This window comes from Stylophora pistillata, chromosome 1 (assembly GCF_964205215.1).
Source record: "Stylophora pistillata chromosome 1, jaStyPist1.2, whole genome shotgun sequence".
Lineage (NCBI taxonomy): Eukaryota > Metazoa > Cnidaria > Anthozoa > Scleractinia > Pocilloporidae > Stylophora > Stylophora pistillata.
Genome location: NC_142519.1, coordinates 54,380,195 through 54,399,681, shown reverse-complemented (window position 1 = coordinate 54,399,681; position 19,487 = coordinate 54,380,195). Strand labels below are relative to the sequence as shown.

Genomic DNA, 19,487 nt, shown 5'->3' with positions numbered 1-19,487 from the left:
ATGATTTATTCATCGTTGACACAGAGATTGAGATCGGAACAAAAACATGTTTTGTTTTCGTTGAGTGGGATATTGACACAACGTTCGGCATATGCAATATGAATCTTTGACTATAAGTCCAGATTGCCTCACATGATTTATTCATTGTTATGATCTCAATAACTGCAGGTTCAACAATCATGTATATAAAAAACTCGAACTTTTCGTTTTTTAATCGACTTACAACGGTTTTCAAAGAATTCTCATAAGATTACGTTAGGCTACGCCCTTCTGTAGACAGAAATTTGAACAAATGCATTTGAAAGAAGTGAGATCTCTCTCTAAAGAGAATAAGACATAAAATTGTGCTATGTTCGTGAATTTCCTAATTTGAGCAACTTATTTCATGAATATTAAAGCCCAGGATTAAAGGAAATGCTTCAACAACGAATTGGAGTAAATCATTCAAAGTGTTATTTAAATTTCAGCAACCTCCTGATTAGAAAAACGTATTCCCTGCAGATATCGATCAGATATCAGTAATTTCACTGCAATTACAAGCTACATGTCAATGAACATAATCGGCTTCAAAATCAAGTCGATTACAGATGGCCAAATAACTTTTATCATTGATTCTAGAATTAAATTTTTCAACAACATACAAGGTTTCAATGTTGGTTTACGTCTCTACTCAATCTTTTTTTAAGGAAATCATATTAATCAATTACCGAATAATTTCGCTCAATTTGTGCTTTCTCGAATCTTTATCTGAATACCTATTCATAGTTCAGTATTATGCACTTCTGTTTTTCTGTCCCGATTTATATTTATATTTTAGAGGTGGCTTTAATTTCCGCAACATTCTAGGTGTAACTTGATTAAAAAAAAAAAAAAAAACTCTTTTAACTAATTTGGGGTACTATAAACGAAACATATTAATTAAGAATCCTTTCCCCTCTAAAATAATTTTAGGGGGTCTAATAATATTATGATTTTGCGAGACCATACTCACATGTAGCATGGAGCATGCTCCTTATACCTTTAAGTGCAGGTGACGTTGAAATTTTATCTCGCTTGAAATACTACAAAAAATGCATCTAATTTTAACAATACAAGCTAGAGGTAAGGGAGCTTGCATGTAGCTGGCTGTCACTAGAACGGAGTATTCCTCGCATCTTTGGCCTTGTGAAATCAATCAAAAGACATATCAGAATATCGGAATAACCTTGACGCAGTTTTTATCTTCAGGTAAGAGTCGAGTGTTCAAAAGTAAGGATTATAGCATTTCCAAAGTAAAGCGCGTGTTCTGATTGGTCGATTCAGTGTCCACTATTTGGCCATAGGTGTACGCTGCTGACGTGAGCAAATGCAAGGACCAGTTTCCGAGTGCTTTTTTTCTGGTCACTTGAGATTTCAGTGTTAAATAAAGGGGTACTCCTTCGCCCCAATGTATCAATGTTATGTTATAAAACAAATGGTAAACACCATAGTGTACAATATTGAGTTATAGATGCACTTGGGAGGTTTGCTCAGCGATCAAGAGGCTAGAGTCGCTGTTGGCTATTGCCTCGTGCGACTCTTACGCTTCTTTCGTGCTTAGCAACCTCCCGCGTGCACCATAACCTAATAGTGTACGCTGCGGTGTTTACCATTTGTTAATTATTGTCTGCTATCGGTATAATAGCTATTTTAATAAACATCTTCTTACAAAATGAATCAAATTACGTCAGTTATACGTGAAAGTTTTTTTTCTCAAAAATGGCATTCTATAGATAAGGCACCTATACTATAGCGGTAAAGCAAGCCAATTGGCTTTGAAAGATCTTTTTACAGATACTTGGACTTTATCAACGCCAATAATCGGCTTTGCTACGTTGTATTGAAACGAATCTTGTTCCTCTTCCAGACAATGTTCATTTTCTTGAACAATTACTGTTACAGTACCAATACACAGAAAGAGTGCACAATTATTGTTTATTCATGATATGGGATCAGAGATTTAAGATAATAATAATAATAGCAATAATAATAATAATAATAATAACAATAATGAACTAAAATTTATATAACGCTTATTGCAAGCCTCTAAGCGCTTAACAATGTTTTGCGGGGGACTTAAGAGACTGCTTGCAGCAGTTAACAATTTTTTGTGGACTAATTTTTAACAGATGCCCCCAATTTCAGTGAACAGGCCAGACCACAACACCGGGAGCTACGCGTACGTTCCCTACTCTTTGAGATAAGTGTGTGGGTTCTTTAACGTCCCCTGCTAACCAGTACAGAGAATATGCAGGAGACGGGGCCTACGGTTTTTCGTCCTTATCCAAGAGTTCTAAAATGTATAAACATTTGCAGATATCGTAGCAAAGGCAGCACATTTCCTCACTTATTTTAAGACCCTGAGTGTTGGTCCGGTCTGGTGCTCGAACCCTCGGCCTCATCACACGGCAGTCCGGCGCTCTACCGCTTGAGCTAACCAGGCAGATTTAACTTTGTGCGCTTAAGTGAGTATTGAAAATGTTTAAATCGTTTCCCATAAATTCCGTGGACGCGTAATGTAAATGCCACTGTGATAGATACCGTTGAGATTGGAATGATGGCAAATATTGTTCTGAAGCACCATGCAGTCCAAACGGTCCAACCTCCACCGTCCCTGATCATGTCACACAACACATGGGTTGACTTGCCACCATCTGGATTGATGATGTATACGCCACTGGAAACCCAACCATCTCGAAGCTGTTCGACGTAGCTCCTTCGTTCTATAATTGTAAAAATGGTAGGGGAAAAAGCCAACAAATAAAAAACAAATAAGAGACCTTTCTTAATTTATTTCCATGCCTTAAAGGGAATCTTAAATGGATTTTTTTGTGTCAAAAGGTCAAGTTTTCTCGGTTTTGCTTAGTTTTGTTTCGTTCTGATTTTTTTTTTTCCATCCACTGTAATAATAAGTTTATGGTTCAATTATTTTTCTTTGGGTTCTCCTTCATCTCAGGGGGCAATGATACAGAAAAAATTCTAATTTCAGTCGCCTTCAGTTTTCAGGTCACAAGGAGCCAAAACAGTCTTCTCGGGTACAACCGAAGAAAACAAGTATTTGCCGCTGACCGCTAAACCTCCTTCACTCATTTTGAGTTCCTGGCAAGTCTCCGCGGGCAGCTCAGAAATAAAACTAAGAGCGACTGGAAGAAAATAGCCTTGTAAAAGTTGTATTATGTGGCTAATGTATCATAAGCTATGGATTTTATTGGTTGCATGGCGGAAAAAGCTTCTCAATTAATTTTCAAGCAGTAAAATAACGAGAAGAATTATATCAGTCAAGGAATATGGTTTGATTGAACGACAAATTCCTGAAGCCAAAAGGATGCGAAATGTATGGAAGTCAGAGGAGAGAATTTATATCTAGGGCTTGACTTACTTACCTCTGTTAAGATCTCGTTTGAATACCGTTCGAGGTTCGGAACATAATCGTCGGGCCTGGCCTCCTTGGTGCTATTATTTAATTCACAGAACTTTTGGGTAAAAACGTTGTTGAAACTTTGACATCGGATGTCAGTGATACACTCACGGTAACAAACGTCCCCAGGGAAGCTCCCGTGATCCTCTTAAAGATGTGACGTTGGAGCATCATACCAACTTTGTAGACACCCCTAAATTTAGATTTCTACATCGAGTCAAATAAAAATCGCTTAAGAGCTGAATAGATCGCTCATGGAAAAAAAAGAAATGAAATACGCGATGGCGCTCGATCGGTGCATTACCATTAGCTGCTAACAAATGCCATTGAGTTGTTTTCCAGTTCTAAAATTTAGCATGTGCCGAGTTCATCCCGCGGTCCTCAGTTCTGCAGCTTAGCTTACCTTGGCAACTAATGATGCTCGCTTACAAAACTGTTATCTCTAAATAAATAGCGTTTTAAATAGAAAAAAGAAAATCCTACTTACGTTTAATCTTCGTAATCTGCTCACTTTTTGTGTCTTAAACTTCATGTTGATACGGTCCAAACTGAGATATGTATCTACAAGGGAATGACTATTTTACCTCTGTCAATGAAAAGTAGGCGTCTGAATACATTGGTCCTGTACAGTGGTTAATATATACCTTGCAAATACAAGAATGCTTACTCATGGCGTTGTTTTTTATCAAGACCTTCGACGTACAGAGCAAGGTGAGCGAAATGATAAAATAGTCATTGGTAACCTCCTGGATAAAAAATTGCTATCGGGAAATCACTTCATCTATTCTGTTTAAAAGTTTCAATCAAAGTGACATCAAAATAGGAAAAAAGTTTTATCTCTAATTTTATGGGCTTCTTTAAAAGAAGTTATGTCAACAAAGAGTTTTCAAATTAAAGGTTTTTGTACAATAAAGCTTATCCAAGACAAGTAACGTCCTTTAACCGCAGGGGTCGAAAATACAATAAGGACTTTTAGCAGAAAGGAAGGCAACGCTAAGGAAGACATCCAATATTAAAAAGTGAATTTATGTGTTTAGGTAGCATTTCGCGAATGGGTGGATGTGTTTACCGTCCGTATGCATAGGACTGCTAAAAAAATTTACGAAGTTTTAAATCGCACGTGCTGAACTTTGGTTCTGCCCATCAGACCTTTTTTCCCCGCGTCCTCGTTGCCTTCGTTATCGTGATCTGCTTAAGGTCCGTAACATTGCTAATTACAACGTCTACACTGTTATAAATCCCTCTCTTTTCCGCTCCTATAAAGTAAAAGCTAAGATAAAAAAAAAAAAAACAGTTAAGAAATGATGACTCTATATTGACGGTTACACTGCATTATTGCCAGTTTCCATTGTGACAGTGAGCCGTGAAACATGCTCTGAGTTATTGAACCTGTAATTCGCCTCTGCATCTTAATTGAAAATTTCACTCGGAGATATGAAATGTCCTTTCCAAGCCTGAGGATGACATGCCTAGAGACCGTTTCTGTAAAGATCAAACAGCTTGCCTGAGAAAACTGTACGTATTTATTCATTTAAGGCAAGCTTTTCTTGCTTTTGTTGTTGTTGTTTTTTTTTAAGTCAAAAGCTCTTTCGAATTTCGATTCTAACGATTAGGTTGTAAAACATCTGCCGCTTTTGGGCTGAGTTCATTAAACATTTACCTTGTTTACCCCCTTATTACAAACTGGACAAGCTAATGTAAAAAAGTCCTTATTTGTGCATCACTTATTGGCTCTATAACGTTCCATCCGTTGCAATATTAATGATGGAAATGCGATGCTTAGCCCTTCTATCAGCTGTTCCTCGTTAGTTCACAACATTCTGACCACTGTGATGACAAATATCGTTGTCAATAAGAGTAAAAATCACGCTAAACCACTGTTAATGCGTTAAATACCACACAAGTAAATATCTCCCGCGCTGATCGGCTTGCTCGATAGTCTAGCGAGTACCATTTACCTCCGAGCATCCGAAGAGACAAAATTGCGTTTCATGAGTTTAATTTCCGACCAATTTTTCAGTATATTGATAGAAATAATCTTATTTTTCGGTATCTTTGTAATATATACTAAAATAGTTATTCAGCTGCACTTCGGTAAATAATTGTTCTACGTGAAAGTTCCTCTTTTTTCTCAAAAATGGCATTGCATGGATAAGGCACTTGAAGTATAACGTAAAGCAAGCCATTCCGCTTTAGAGCATCTTTTTACAGATACTTGTACTTTATTAAAACCAATAATCGGCTTTGCTACGAATCTTGTTCCTTCTTAACACAGTGTTTGTTCATTGTCTCTAACAATGACTGTACCAGAACACAGAAAGAGTGCACAATTATTGTTTATTCATGATATGAGATCAAAGATTTATCTCTGTACTCTTAAGTGAGTATTGCAATCCTTTAAATCGTTTCCAGTAAACTGTATCGGCGTATAACGTATATGGCTCACTGTGATAGATACTTTGAGATTCGAATGATGGCAACTGTTGCAACACGAATGACCTTTGTTCCTCAAAGCACAGCGTAAAAGAGAGTGAAAAAAAATCACAGCTGACTGAACCATGAACTTAGTGAGAAGTCCTAGTCAATTACTTATCTGTGCACCATTGCCAGCAGCACTCCACCTCCTTTCTTTTGGCAAGCGCAAAACTGCTATAAGAATTCGTTCTTTGTTGGGATAATTAATGCCTGGAATAGCCTGTCTAGTAAGGGAGAACAGGTGCACGCTAGATAACTGCCTCTATTTGGAACAAGACTTTTATAGACGTTAAGTGAACTTTAGAATATTCTTAGCTTAATATGTAAATGTCTTACAATTTTCAACCTATAGACTAATTGATATTGCATTTTAATATAGCTTGTAAATAGGTCTTAGATTGTACACGTCATTTACACTTTTTATTTATGGGAATTGTCTCGCACAGGCTTAAACTCTCGATTTCCACTTCAATTAAGAGGACTTTTTTATTGTTATTTGTATCTCCTGAATAAATGATAAAATAATTAAGGTTAAGCTGTAATAAAAATTGTAAGGGAAATCATCCTATTCTTAGAAAATACTCCATACTCCATCAGTGGCTTTCCCATTTTGCCATTTAGTGCTTTTTATTTTTGACCCCAGAACTTAAAGAGCAGAGATTTTGATCTGAAAAATCGCATTGTAAAGTCATAACTGGAATACGAATTCACTTTTTTTGAAAAAAAATTGCTACGTTGGTTGTTCTGATCGGAAGCTTGTATGGGGGACCACTGACGAATAATCCGTGCAGGTTGTCATGTTTATGATGTATTGCTTACGGGTGTCGCAGCCAGATAGCCAGGTAGAAAATAAGAGAGCCGAGAAGACTTTGTTAATCATAGAACCTATGTATATATAAAGAATAAGAAAGGTGGTAAGTTTTGAGCTCGGTAAAGAAATGTAGAATGATGTTTTTTCGTCCAGCTACGAGCGTAGGACAAAGATAAAATTCTTAGTTCCCTTGAGGAATCGCGCTCCGATGCTCTACCACTGAGACAGACTCCATGCTGAGCAAGACCCATTACGACGCTCATATCTGACACGCGTCTTTGCATACTGCTAAGATCGGCAATGTACAATCGCCATAATTTGGATATATCAACAAAGTTGAAGTGGTAAATTGGCCACCGTAACGATTACAAAAACTGACGTTTCGAGCGTTAGCCCTTCGTCGGAGCGAACAAGCTGACGTTTCGAGCGTTAGCCCTTCGTCGAGCGAACAGGCTCGGTTAATTCAATTTTATTCATGCGTGGGATCAATGTGGGCAATCCCGAGCGGGCAAGATGGGTTCATCTTGCCCGCTCGGGTAGCCAATCAGAACACAGGATTTGCTTCATCTTGCCCACGGGCGCTGCGAGCGATGTAATAACAACACTTACAATGAATTGTATTGAAGCTATCGAAAAAGTTTAATTTAAAGGTGTCGTCATGCATAATTATTTACTTGCTAAGATAGTTTAGTTTCTTGATCGGGTACTCTTCGATAGACATCGCCTTATATCTTGGTTTTTAATTTCATCCCGGTGCGTTTCAGTGAGTAGTAATAACCCCTGAAAGTTTTCCAGTTGACTCCATCAGCAAAAGAAGCATGGGGACCAGTAAGGTATAATCCATTCAGATTTGAGCGATGGCAGTTTTTGTACCACCAGGCTCCCTTGTATTGTTGGGCACAGTTGGACACGTGTTGACCGAGATCATTGTCTTGATCTTTGGTAGAAAACTGCATATTGCTGAAATGAAATAAAATTTTATGTAAGCTTGTCTCTATCAAACTTAAATGTGTGGAGAATGTTTTCCGACAAAAAGGCTCTGCAACTTAGTCTGCTTTTAGGATTACGTGGAAAAATTTGCAGAGACAGTAGAGATAGACATCTACTGAGACAAATAGATGGACAAGGATTGATCGTTAACTTTATTTGTTTGCGATATGAAATTCGTTCAGTATATTTAGAAGTAAAATATCTTTGTAATCTCACTTATAAAATAATAGAAAACCTATCATGTCCTAAGGATGCATTGTCTCGTTAGAAAGCTATCATGATGAAATCTTCGTTGCAATTCACTTAAGGAATAGAATAAATATATGAAAATCATATATTTTGAACTGCGGTATTTGATACGTATGATGGACGATCCTCGCAGTAGATAGCGCTATTTGAGCAATAGCGAAATTCAGACCTGAAAAAAATCAGGCCTGTACGGGACTTGAACCACTGACCTCTGCGATACTAGTGCAGCGCTCTAACCAATTGAGCTAACAAGCCAACTGAGAGCAGGCCGTTAAGTTGATTCGTAATGAACCCGTGAAAGTGATAAATGAGATAGAATAAATATATGAAAATATATTTATTCTATCTCATTTAGCGCTGCACTAGTATCGCAGAGGTCAGTGGTTCGAGTCCCGTACAGGCCTGATTTTTTTCAGGTCTGAATTTCGCTATTGCTCAAATAGCGCTATCTACTGCGAGGATCGTCCATCATACGTATCAAATACCGCAGTTCAAAATATATGATTTTCATATATTTATTCTATCTCATTTATCACTTTCACGGGTTCATTACAAATCAACTTAACGGCCTGCTCTCAGTTGGCTTGTTAGCTCAATTGGTTAATGCGCTGCACTAGTATCGCAGAGGTCAGTGGTTCGAGTCCCGTACAGGCCTGATTTTTTTCAGGTCTGAATTTCGCTATTGCTCAAATAGCGCTATCTACTGCGAGGATCGTCCATCATACGTATCACTTAAGGAAGCTACAGAACGCAGAACTTGGCCGGTTCACACAGAACTTAGCCGGTTCACGCTTTAGCTCCTCGGTATTAGAAAATTATTTTTAAAAAATTGGTGTGGGGCTGTGTAAGTGCCGATTTGTTTTTGGAAGGAAGTAATGTCATTTCGCAGTACTAATAGAGATCTTAGAATTTCGAGAGTCATACCGCGCAGTGTCTTCAACGGCCTTTGATGATTTCTTGTGCCAACCAAGCGCACGGAAAAGCTCATCGTTATCAAGCTCATTGCTTGTTTCATTTTAATTTCACGAAAATTAATCTTTTCAAAAATAGTCTGTATGTGGTGCTCAGTTAGTCCACACGAATGCCTTTCTTACCTTTGGTATATCATAGAATCACCAGCTGTGCCACTGTATCCTGCAATCAAAAGCCGGTACTTATCAGCCTCGTCTGCCACCTTAAAAGTCGTGTACTCAGCGTAGGTGACGTTGCCATCAAAGTCTTCCAGGTCAACTCTCAACATGACATCATCCGTGACAGTGAAACGGTGAATGTTGTCGTTTCCAAGCCAGAACTCGCTATTTAGATTTCCAAAGCCTTTTTTGTAGGATTCCCATCCAAGATAAAAGTCAACAGAGCCGTCCAAGCGTTTCTGCAAAACGGTCCAACCTCCACCGTCCGTTTTCATATCGCACAACACTTGTAATGCTTTGCCGCCATCTGGATTGACAGTAAACACCCCACTGGAATTGAGACCATCTTGGAACAATTGAGAGCAGCTTCTCGCATCTGTTAGGAAGAAAACGAAGAGAATTTTGAAATTTTTCTTAGAAGATGATTAAGCAGTGATTGATATCAATGAAATATCTAACACTTTAACTTACCGCAGGGTTTTCCCGTATAGCCGTCATCACATTTGCATCGTACGCTGCCATCTTTATAGTTGGGAATGCAGATTCCTTTTTTGCCGCATTGAAAACTGTCCTCCTCACAAGCACTCTGTGAAAAAATAATCTCTTAGATTAACTAATCAGTTTTCCTCATATGAATTATAATAGTTCCGAAAAAAACAAGGGGTTTACAGGACATGTATGGATTTTTAAGTCCTTTTTCAAACGTTCTTAAAATGATTTAACAAAGATATGAGAGGAATCGGAATTTTTCGACGATAAGACGTTCCAAACGGTTTACGCCGGATAACAAAACGCGAAAACGTTCTTGAGCAAAATTGATGTCAAAAAATAAGATCAAGGTTTGTTATTTAACGCATGAATAGTGCCATCAATCGTGGAAAACACCTTGCAACTTTCTATAGGGACTTCTGCAGGGTCCTTGTTCATAGATACATTAAAACATGGGTACTGAGTAACTTTCGTGAGGGGTTCAGCAGCGAATAAAAGCATGAAAATTTAAGGGACAGATGGACATTGATGATAAACCAGAAGGGTGAGGCTCATGTAGCCAAGTCAGAAGAGATTTAGCGAAAGGTTTCATAACATTTTCATAATCCCAAAGGCCTTTTAAAGAGCGTTTATTACTTCTTTACATCGCGTCTTGCACCTCACAACAGAAGCAAATTTCTGTCACAGTTTGCAAAACGGTCTCAAGGAGAGGAGTCGGGAGGAGTCAAAGATAAAGCCCGTTGCAAAATAATTGAGAGCAGATTTTTGCTTTTCTCTAACTTTCTTTGCCCCCTTTTCTTTTCGTTTCCTTTTCCCAATGAATTTTCGGACCTCGCCGTATCAAATGTAAATTCATGTTCCCCGCTGAGGTCGCGAAACGACCTTTCCCGCGAGTTCCAACGGACTTATAGTAAACGAGGAGCGAAAACTGTAAATTTCTTTTCAGGCCGAGAACTACAGATACGTTTTTCGAGAATTACCTCTACTCAATTTTTAAGGGATCAATAGAGTAGATAGAATTTTAATAGAACAGGATTTGTTGGATTTTGATGTAACTTGGGCAGAATATTCGTCAGATATCAACGCATCAACGTGTGTGAGGAATTTACGACGAAGTATGAGTACAACGGAAATATATTCCATCGTCCAACTTTAGAATAACATCACACATTTCTTTAGCCTATCATCTGTTGAGTGATGCTGTCCAGTTTGTTTAGATGTCCGCGATAACGCGGAGGCTGGTGATTCAGTTAAGCAAATACCGTCAGTTTTGTGTCAAAGGCTCGCGTGTGCCTAACTGTGGTTTGTTATTTTCAGAACCTATACTTTATAAGCTTAACAATACTATATAGTTTTGTACGGTTTCCTCTAAAGTAGAGCGTGCAAGACGATTTTCCAATGCCAGAAGATACCCGATTTAGTTGATAGTGAATAAAAGTTAATTTATTTCATTGAACAGTAACTGTCACTGGGACATTGTGATCGTGACAAGTTCATTTTGATTACCTTTATTCCTCTGTAAGTGAAATCATCATCCTTAGTAAAGTTAGCAAATGCAGCAAATCGATCGGAGTCACTTAGTTGACACTTGAATTTCCTTGAGTCGCCCTTAATGGTTCCAAAGTTGTAAGACTGACATCGCTCCTCATTCACACACTCAAACTGACAGGAACTTTCCGAATCCACCTCTGTTTCTCTTATTAGGCTTCCGTTCAGCTTTCGTCCCGTTATTTTGTCGGCAAAGTAAACAGCCTTGAAATTTGGTCCTGAAATACGGCTTATGCCATCCACAACGGCACAAAGAAGGAATAGTATGCAGAGATGCATGTTTAGTCTTCACCGACAGAAAGTTTATGCAGAAATTTTAAAACTTTGTTTTCAAATTTCTACTTATTGCTTGACTATGCTAGCAGGTGCAAAAAAATTGCAAATCAGTTAACCGTCAGCATATCGGTGTTTAATTTCCCCTTTTTTCACCCAGGCCCTGTTTTTGCGGAGTGAGGGTCAACTCAGTCGCCTTCTCCATGTAGTGAGCCTGGTTAGAACATAAAACGAGTTTGTTCACTTAAAAGAATGCAGCTCAACAAACAATAACATTATTCAGAGTGGTCGCGAAATACGTTTTGCCTGCTGAGTAATTAATTTTGAAATTGATGATAGAAATTCCAAGAAGACTAGAAAATATGAAACGTAAAATAAACCAAATACAACGGAAAGCTATCTAATCTATAACAAGATGGAGATATAGGTTTCGTTGACCAGAATTTTAATTAAATAACTGAATCTTGAAGAAGAATTGTGTCAACTCATTAAGTATTGATAGTTTTGAGGTGCCCGTGTACAAAATTTATAGCTGTTCCTTTCAGTCAGAAAAGTAAGCAAGAACAAACTGAAAGGAACTGTGGCGAAGAATTTATACTTCTACACTACACCTTTTGCTGTTCATTACGAGAAGATAGGCATTCATTTTCGTTAAAAGGCGAATAATTGCGTGAAAAGACAATCATCAGAGACAAAAAAGTCTGCGTAAAGCGGTACCATCGCGCCCTTTTGCGAAATTTCAATGAAAATAAAAATATAAAATGCGAATAAACGAAATACAACGGAAAGGTACCTGAGGTGGGTAAAACATGACTCAGATGAAGGTTTCGTTTTCCAGAATTTTTAATGACTGAATCTTGTACAAGGATAGTGTTATAACTGATTAAGTATTAATAGTTTTAGGCGCTCCTTTCAAGTTTTATTTCTTTTCCTTTCAGTCAGAAAGTAATGAAGAACAAACTGAAAAGAACTGAGGCGAGAAATTTATACTTCTTCACTACTGTAGCGTTTATTTTCGACTGGGAGGTAAATTCACATTTGGTTGGGCGATAACTTTTCTTAACTGCTAGACCAAATGAACTATGTAGGGAAAATAAACTCGCTTGTATAGTAGGAAGGCAGAGAAACAAGACTAATTTTCTTATACCAGGGATCTATATGTAGCAACTGAACTTAGAATAACCAAGAAAAATTTCGCTTGACTTGCTTACATTCGTCTTTACACTCCACTATACTCACGAGTGTAATTAGTCAATGTAAATACCCATTGCAAATCGTGTATGTAGAATCCTGGTTGTAAATCTTGATGTTGAATCGAAGTTGCAGCTTCAGAGTCTATCTCTTGGGGTTCTTACTTAACATAAATTATCACGACGAAACAAACACGCGAGTTATTTCTTTTCAAAGAAGTAGTCGGATCCACTAACGCCATTAATTCAGAGAGATGTGGAAAATTTGGAAAAAAACTGACTGCTTTAAATCAGCCAAACTTACTGATTGGGAAAACAAATGGACTAAACTAAATATTTTCAAGACCTACAACTGTTAGCTTAAATAAATGTTAATCACAAAAGTGGTAATCGATCATGAAACTATTGACCACAGTTTTCAGCACCATTTAGTCATTTCCAATTTGAAGGTCGCATCTTCATCTCGGTACGTTTCAGTGAATACATATATCCTCTGAAGGAATTCCAAGAAACACCATCTGCAGGCGAATCACTGAATGGGCCTCCATGATACAAGCCGTTGAGGTTAGAATGATGACAATTGTTGTACCACCAAGCACCTTTGAACAAAAGTGCACAGTTGTCACCGCTCAGGTCGTTGTCCATATCTTTCGTCGTAAACGACATATTACTATAATCAATCAATCAATCAATCAGTCAATCAGCCAATCAGCCAATCAGCCAATCAGCCAATCAGCCAATCAGTCAACCAGTCAATCAGTCAATCAGTCAGTCAGTTAATCAGTCAATTAGTCAATCAGTCAATCAGTCAATCAGTCAGTCAGTCATTCAGTCAATCAGTCAGTCAGTCAGTCAGTCAATCAGTCAATCAGTCAATCAGTCAATCAGTCAATCAGTCAATCAGTCAGTTAGGCAATGAGTAAATTCATAACTCAATCAATCAGTCAATCAAAAATTTATTCAGTCAGTCTCCTTATCATTAATAAAGGCTGATAGTTTCTAAAGAAACTGTTTGGGGTTGCGTCGGTGGGGGTAACGAAATAATTTGAATATATCAACAAAGTTGAAATGCTAAATTGGCCACCGTTACGATTATAAAAGCTGACGTTTCGAACGTTAGCCCTTCGTCGGAGCGAATAGAGGAATTGTGGGTTGTGTGTGCTTTTAAAGGCAGAAAATGGTGCTACGTTATTGGTGGGAACATGGCAGCGAGAAAAACACGAATAAATTAGTGGAATGAAAAGCTTTCGTTGATACCTGTGGGATTTAGACTGCCGGTTTGAAAGATGAGCTTTTGTTTAAGTGTTTTACGGCTTTCCTTGCTATCTAAGTGTAAGGAAAGACCGCAGATTGCCATATGTTGTTAGAATGGTTAGGTAAATTAAAATGTCTAGTGACTGGTTTCGATGTGTTCTTGTCATTCCTCTCCACGTCGCGAAGGTGTTCTCGGAATCGTAACAGTGGCCAATTTACTATTTCAACTTTGTTAATATATTTCAATTATTTTCTTATCATTAAGTCCATTACTGTTGTATTAATAATCTCATCATTTAAACAACTAGTCCACCAGTTTATAAAATGGTCATATCCATAGGGTTAGGGTTTGATCAATAAGTCAGTCAGTAATCGATGGCAAACACCGAATTGGGATACTAAGTATTCCAGTGCACTTTGTGTTACCGATTTCACATACCTTAGCGGTTCTCCTTCAGTCATAGAGTCCCCAGCAGTACCGGTGTATCCTCCAATCAAAAGCCGGTACTTGTCAGCCTTGTCTACCACCTTAAAAGTCGAGTACGCAGCGTAGGTGATGTTCCCTTCAAAGTCTTCCAGGTCAACTCTTAATATGACATCATCAGCGGCTGTCATATGATATAGATTGTCGTTTCCAAGCCAGAACTCTCCATTAAGATCCCCAAAGCCGTGTTTATAAGATTCCGATTCAAGAAAGAAGTCAACAGAACCGTCCAAGCGTCTCTGAAAAACTGTCCAACCTCCACCGTCCGTGGTCATGTCACACAACACTTGAACTGACTTGCCACCATCTGGATTGATAGTGTATACGCCATTGGAATTCCAACCATCTCGAAGCAGTTCGGCGCAGCTTTTTCGTTCTATAATTGTAGAATAGTAGGAAAAAAAATTAAAAAGAAACAGAGAAAAAAGATACAAAGCGAAGTAAGTTTGTGAATCGGAAACTGAACCCTATTCATAAAAGACCGAGCTAAACAACTTGTTTTAAGTGCGAAACCAGTTCAGGAATAGGAGCCTATAGGCAAATTGAGCAAACCTTATACCCACGCGTCAGTGCCTTGGGCTAAGAAACCTCAGACATTCAGGAAGCCAGCTTCAAATGCAAGGTAATGTTAAACGCGCTTAGCTTCTAGGCTTCAAGTTGTCTCGCAGAACCATTCTTAAAAAAGAGTAGCACTTCTAGATAGGATCTCAGGGCTCCTCTACCTCACTGTAGCTGCCTTAATCAAAATAGAATCTCTCCTTACTAGAGTAGAGACTGCTTTATACTCCAACTGGAACAAAACTTAATATTCACCTTCACATAGATACCCATCGCCTTTATATCCATCCTTGCACCAGCACCTGTATGACCCTTCAGAATTGTTGCATAAGGCGTTCACGTGACAAGCATGAATTCCTTCTGAGCACTCGTCTACGTCTGCAAAATATTTTTAAAGCTATCTCCAGGATATCTGATCTGTTTAGTCAATTAAATTAATTAACTTTTGATATTCCCCCTCCAACCCGTGTTTGATCAAGGGTGATTTCTGGAAAAACTGAGTGTTTTCGATGCCTTACTCATTCACTCAAAATGCTATAAATCTCCTCGAAAAGAAACTCTCTTCGAAAACTAAAAGAGGAAAGGATCAGAGTATTATGTAATTGGAAATGTCAAACTAATCTCTCTCACTCACCTGTTTTACACTTGTCTCCAGTGAATCCCGGTGAACAAACGCAGAGATGAGTTTCGTGTTCAAAATCTGAATAACATCGCGAATTCGGAGGACACTGAGCGGTAGCACATGGATTCTTTAATAAGGTTTAAAAGAAAGTCATGCATAGACTAGACAGCTTGAAAAAAAAAAGTTGTTGGCTTCTTCGAAAGATGTTGAGAAGACGAACACTTCTTTATGTGAATAAAGAAAACAAAGGCAGAAAAGATGGAAGTAACCTTCTCTATTGATTGGCTTTGGTTTCTAGTTAGTTGTCGAAGACGCAACCCTCAGCAGATTAAGAATGTTAGAAATATCTCTCACATCTAGCCCAATCGCCTCTCCAAGCGCTATAAGTCACTGTATATTATTGTATTTACCGTGTTGACAGACTCGAAGCAAGCGACAACCATAGTTAATCGAGGGGACTGGTTATGAAAGCCGGCGAACTTCAAAGGGATAGCTTATTGTTTTGGTTTTTCGAGTTCAACCTAGCGTGACCGTGCATCACATAGATTCAAGATGGCGTCTCACATGTGAGCGTTTGTACTGATGACTGCACGTTTTACGTCTGTAATATTACTATTCCTTCTTAAATACTGCTTGTATGTATCTACACGCGATCCTAGACATAATCTGCGCGGTGCTTAGGTGCATAGCTTATCAATTAACTTGAGCTTTGATAAACTTCAAACGTTATATTCTGATTCTGTTTGTTTGTGATTGTTTCTACTCTAGTTCAATCTGAAAAGATGCAGAAAAAGAAACCGAAGTTTGGTGCCTTGCCAACAGTAAACATGCCGAAGCGTAGCTTCACAACACCAGTAAATGTGCGTCCACCTCGAAGCGCAGTCAACGAAATCCCAGAAGTGGCCCCTAAAAAATGCTACAGTGACTTTAAAGATCTAGTAAAACGAGTGAAATCTTTGAAAATTCTAAGTGAGTGGATCTTAGAGGCAGCAATCGATCGAATTGTATTGACAAAGAAGAGTTCTCTGCTTGTGTTACCAAAAATTCAGCTCACCATCGATGATAGTCTTGGTTTTTCTGTGTCTGTGTTTGGATGGTTTCTGCCAGATGATCATGCGATTCATCTTGAAACCTTGCGATCCGTTATGAACATCACAGTCTCTGAACTTATCAAGAGAATTGATGTTCTCTTGATTTGCCCTGGAGTGAGACCATTTGAACTGTCATCCGATATCGTACACCACATTATACCGAAGTCAGTGGATCCGTTATTCAGAGATGATTCTGAGATATTCCCGCAGCTGGAATATTGGAGAACACGGGACTGTGAAGTTTTGGCGGAGCATGGTGAGCAGTGCTGTGTTTGCTACAAATACTCTCACAAGTCAGAGGTGGATCAGAAAGCAAAGCAAAGAAAGCTTGCAAAGCCTGCTCATTTGTTTGCTCCAGTCTCTCACACAACACCAGAGAGAATAAAGCTAACCCTAAAAACACAGAGGCTTAAGTGTGCAGAACTAGAACGAAAGCTTGAAGAAATGAAATCAGAGACAGAAAAGTCAAGTGTAGAAGTAGACAACCAGTTAAGCAATGACATTACAAGTATATTGGGGACATCCAATGAAAATATCACTCCATTCATGGATCTGTTCTGGCAGCAGCAAAAGAAATTGATGACAAAGAGTAAAACTGGTGTCCGATACCATCCTATGATCATTCGATACTGCTTGTCACTTGCTACCAAGTCCCCAGCATGCTATGAAGAGCTCAGGAAAAGTAACATCCTTGTACTGCCGAGCCAACGCACATTGAAAGACTATAGAAATTGTATACGACCCAAAGCTGGCATTCAAGAGGAAGTACTTGAGGAGTTGAATGTTCTTACAAACAGCTACTTCGATGTGCAACGATACATTGTGCTCCTTTTTGACGAAATGAAAATTTTGTCAAATCTGGTATTTGACAAAGTATCTGGGGAACTTACTGGTTTCCTTGACCTGGGAGATCCTGATATAAACTTTGGAACACTTGAAAAAGCTGACAAGATTGCAAGCCATGCTATGGTCTTTTATATCAGAGGTCTCTGTACTGAGTTGAAGTTCAGCTTAGCCTATTTTGCCACCGATGGGATTACATCTTATCAGCTTATGCCATTGTTTTGGCAAGCAGTATGTGTGCTTGAGTTAGCTTGTAATCTTTGGGTGATTGCAAGTACATCAGATGGAGCGTCACCCAACCGAGCATTGTACAGAATGCACAAAGCTCTTGATGGTAATGCTGGAACTGATGTGTGCTATCGCACTGTGAACCTCTATGCACCCGACAGGTTCATATATTTTTGTTCTGATGCTCCCCATCTCATTAAGACTACAAGAAATTGTGTCTACAGCTCTGGTCATGGTACATGTACTCGGTAAGTCGATATATTTGAAACTATTATTGTAGAGATATAATTTCACAGAATAAAATTTGCACTTTCAATGCATCCATGTTAGAAATTGTATGATTTATTCATATAATTGACAACAGAGTCAAACATTTCCCTTGCTTTTAGTAAGAGGTGAAATAATATAGTCAAGCTAGAATTATTGGTATCTTGACTAGATAACATTAGCTAACATGGTTACTATGGTTACAAACAATAAGATTTTTACGTAAGGAGGGGGGTTGTGATTGGGAACTCCCTTGAAAACTTGGGTGGATTTACATTTACAAAGTTAGAGAACTTTTCTAGATGTAGAATAAAAACGTACTAAGCTAACATCTGCAAAATCCATCGTTTTTCCAAGCTTTAAGAGGTCTTAAGCCAACATTTCGTGTCTCAAAAATGAGCAAATTCAGTCTGTATCAAAAGTAATTCTACATATTCATGTTATTCTTTTCTCCACACTCCCTCTCCCTATCCATGATACCTTTGTCGCGCGATAGAGGAAGTCCTGCCGTGTGACCAAGTCGTCTGGTTCTCTGACACCATCAGAATCACTCAGCTCACACACGTTATCACCATCCTCGTTTCGACCAAAGTTGTATGATACACACGTGACTTCAATGAAACATTGTATCTCACAACTCATTGCTGTCTTTGCTCTCGGTGTGCTGATCACGTGATTTAAAAGAGCCTTGTTTGTAACTGGCTCTTGAAACTCCTTTGTTATGCATGGAACTATTTAAAAATCACAAGACCGAACAACTATCAATTATTGATTTCTATGAGTCGCCAACTGTCTCATTTATTTTATCGCTTTTTTATGAATGAAAACATTTCAATTTTATTTTACAACGAGACAATAATGTTTAAAAGCCCAAATTTCAGTTCTTGACATCTGCTGCACCGACTTTGTGAATCACGTAATCATAATTTGGAATTAAAATTAAAATTAAAACATAATTTCAGGGCTTCGCTTTCCATAGATTCGCTTATTACATCTTTTTTTTTATAAAAAAAAAGTAATAGTTATCATCAGAAATTAGATAGGTGACGAAAAACAGTATACTTGGTAAAATAGATTTTCAATAATTTGCAGACGGTAGCCATCATTTGCATGAAACCCAAAAACTAAACATCTGTACTTAAATTTCGACCGGTAAGTTGTCATCGTGGACTTAACTTGGTCTTTATGGAAATAAGAAGTTGTGTAGAAAAATAAAATCATAATCCCCTACCTGTTTTTGAGAGGACTTTCCACGAAAGCATCTCCAAAATCAGGGAAAGATAAATTATCCATAACTGAAAACAATTCATTGGGACAACGATATGTTGCAAGCAGCTACAGGAAATCTTCCCTTTGCAGCCCAACAGGCTCAATAATTATTCCTTTACTGTGGTAAGGCTCTATTGTGATGCAAAAGCGACAAGCTTCGTCTGTGATAAGACTGGCTGATATATTAATTTCACTAAACACATATAGAACATTTAGGATAATAATGCGTTCTCTTTTTTGTTGCCAAGCATATTCATGCTGTTTAATATTTGATGACCTC

The 19,487-nt window shown here is 38.2% G+C and overlaps 2 protein-coding genes across 2 annotated transcripts; both read right to left on the bottom strand.

Moving 5' to 3' along the window:
- Positions 1–5,662: 5,662 nt before the first annotated feature.
- On the bottom strand, positions 5,663–11,689 carry LOC111342470 (microfibril-associated glycoprotein 4-like). The gene is made up of 4 exons (XM_088762905.1): positions 11,087–11,689; positions 9,563–9,677; positions 9,056–9,467; positions 5,663–7,682 (listed from the first exon to the last, which is right to left on the bottom strand). Exons 1-4 carry the CDS (start codon positions 11,405–11,407, stop codon positions 7,448–7,450), a joined length of 1,083 nt encoding a protein of 360 aa, XP_088619031.1. The 5' UTR covers positions 11,408–11,689; the 3' UTR covers positions 5,663–7,447.
- A 544-nt stretch (positions 11,690–12,233) lies between these two features.
- LOC148743124 (microfibril-associated glycoprotein 4-like) lies at positions 12,234–15,952 on the bottom strand. Its single transcript, XM_088750022.1, has 5 exons — positions 15,920–15,952; positions 15,522–15,636; positions 15,143–15,265; positions 14,285–14,705; positions 12,234–13,261 (listed from the first exon to the last, which is right to left on the bottom strand). The coding sequence occupies exons 1-5, from the start codon at positions 15,950–15,952 to the stop codon at positions 13,024–13,026; spliced, it is 930 nt and encodes a 309-aa protein (XP_088606148.1). The 3' UTR covers positions 12,234–13,023.
- Between the last annotated feature and the right edge of the window lie 3,535 nt (positions 15,953–19,487).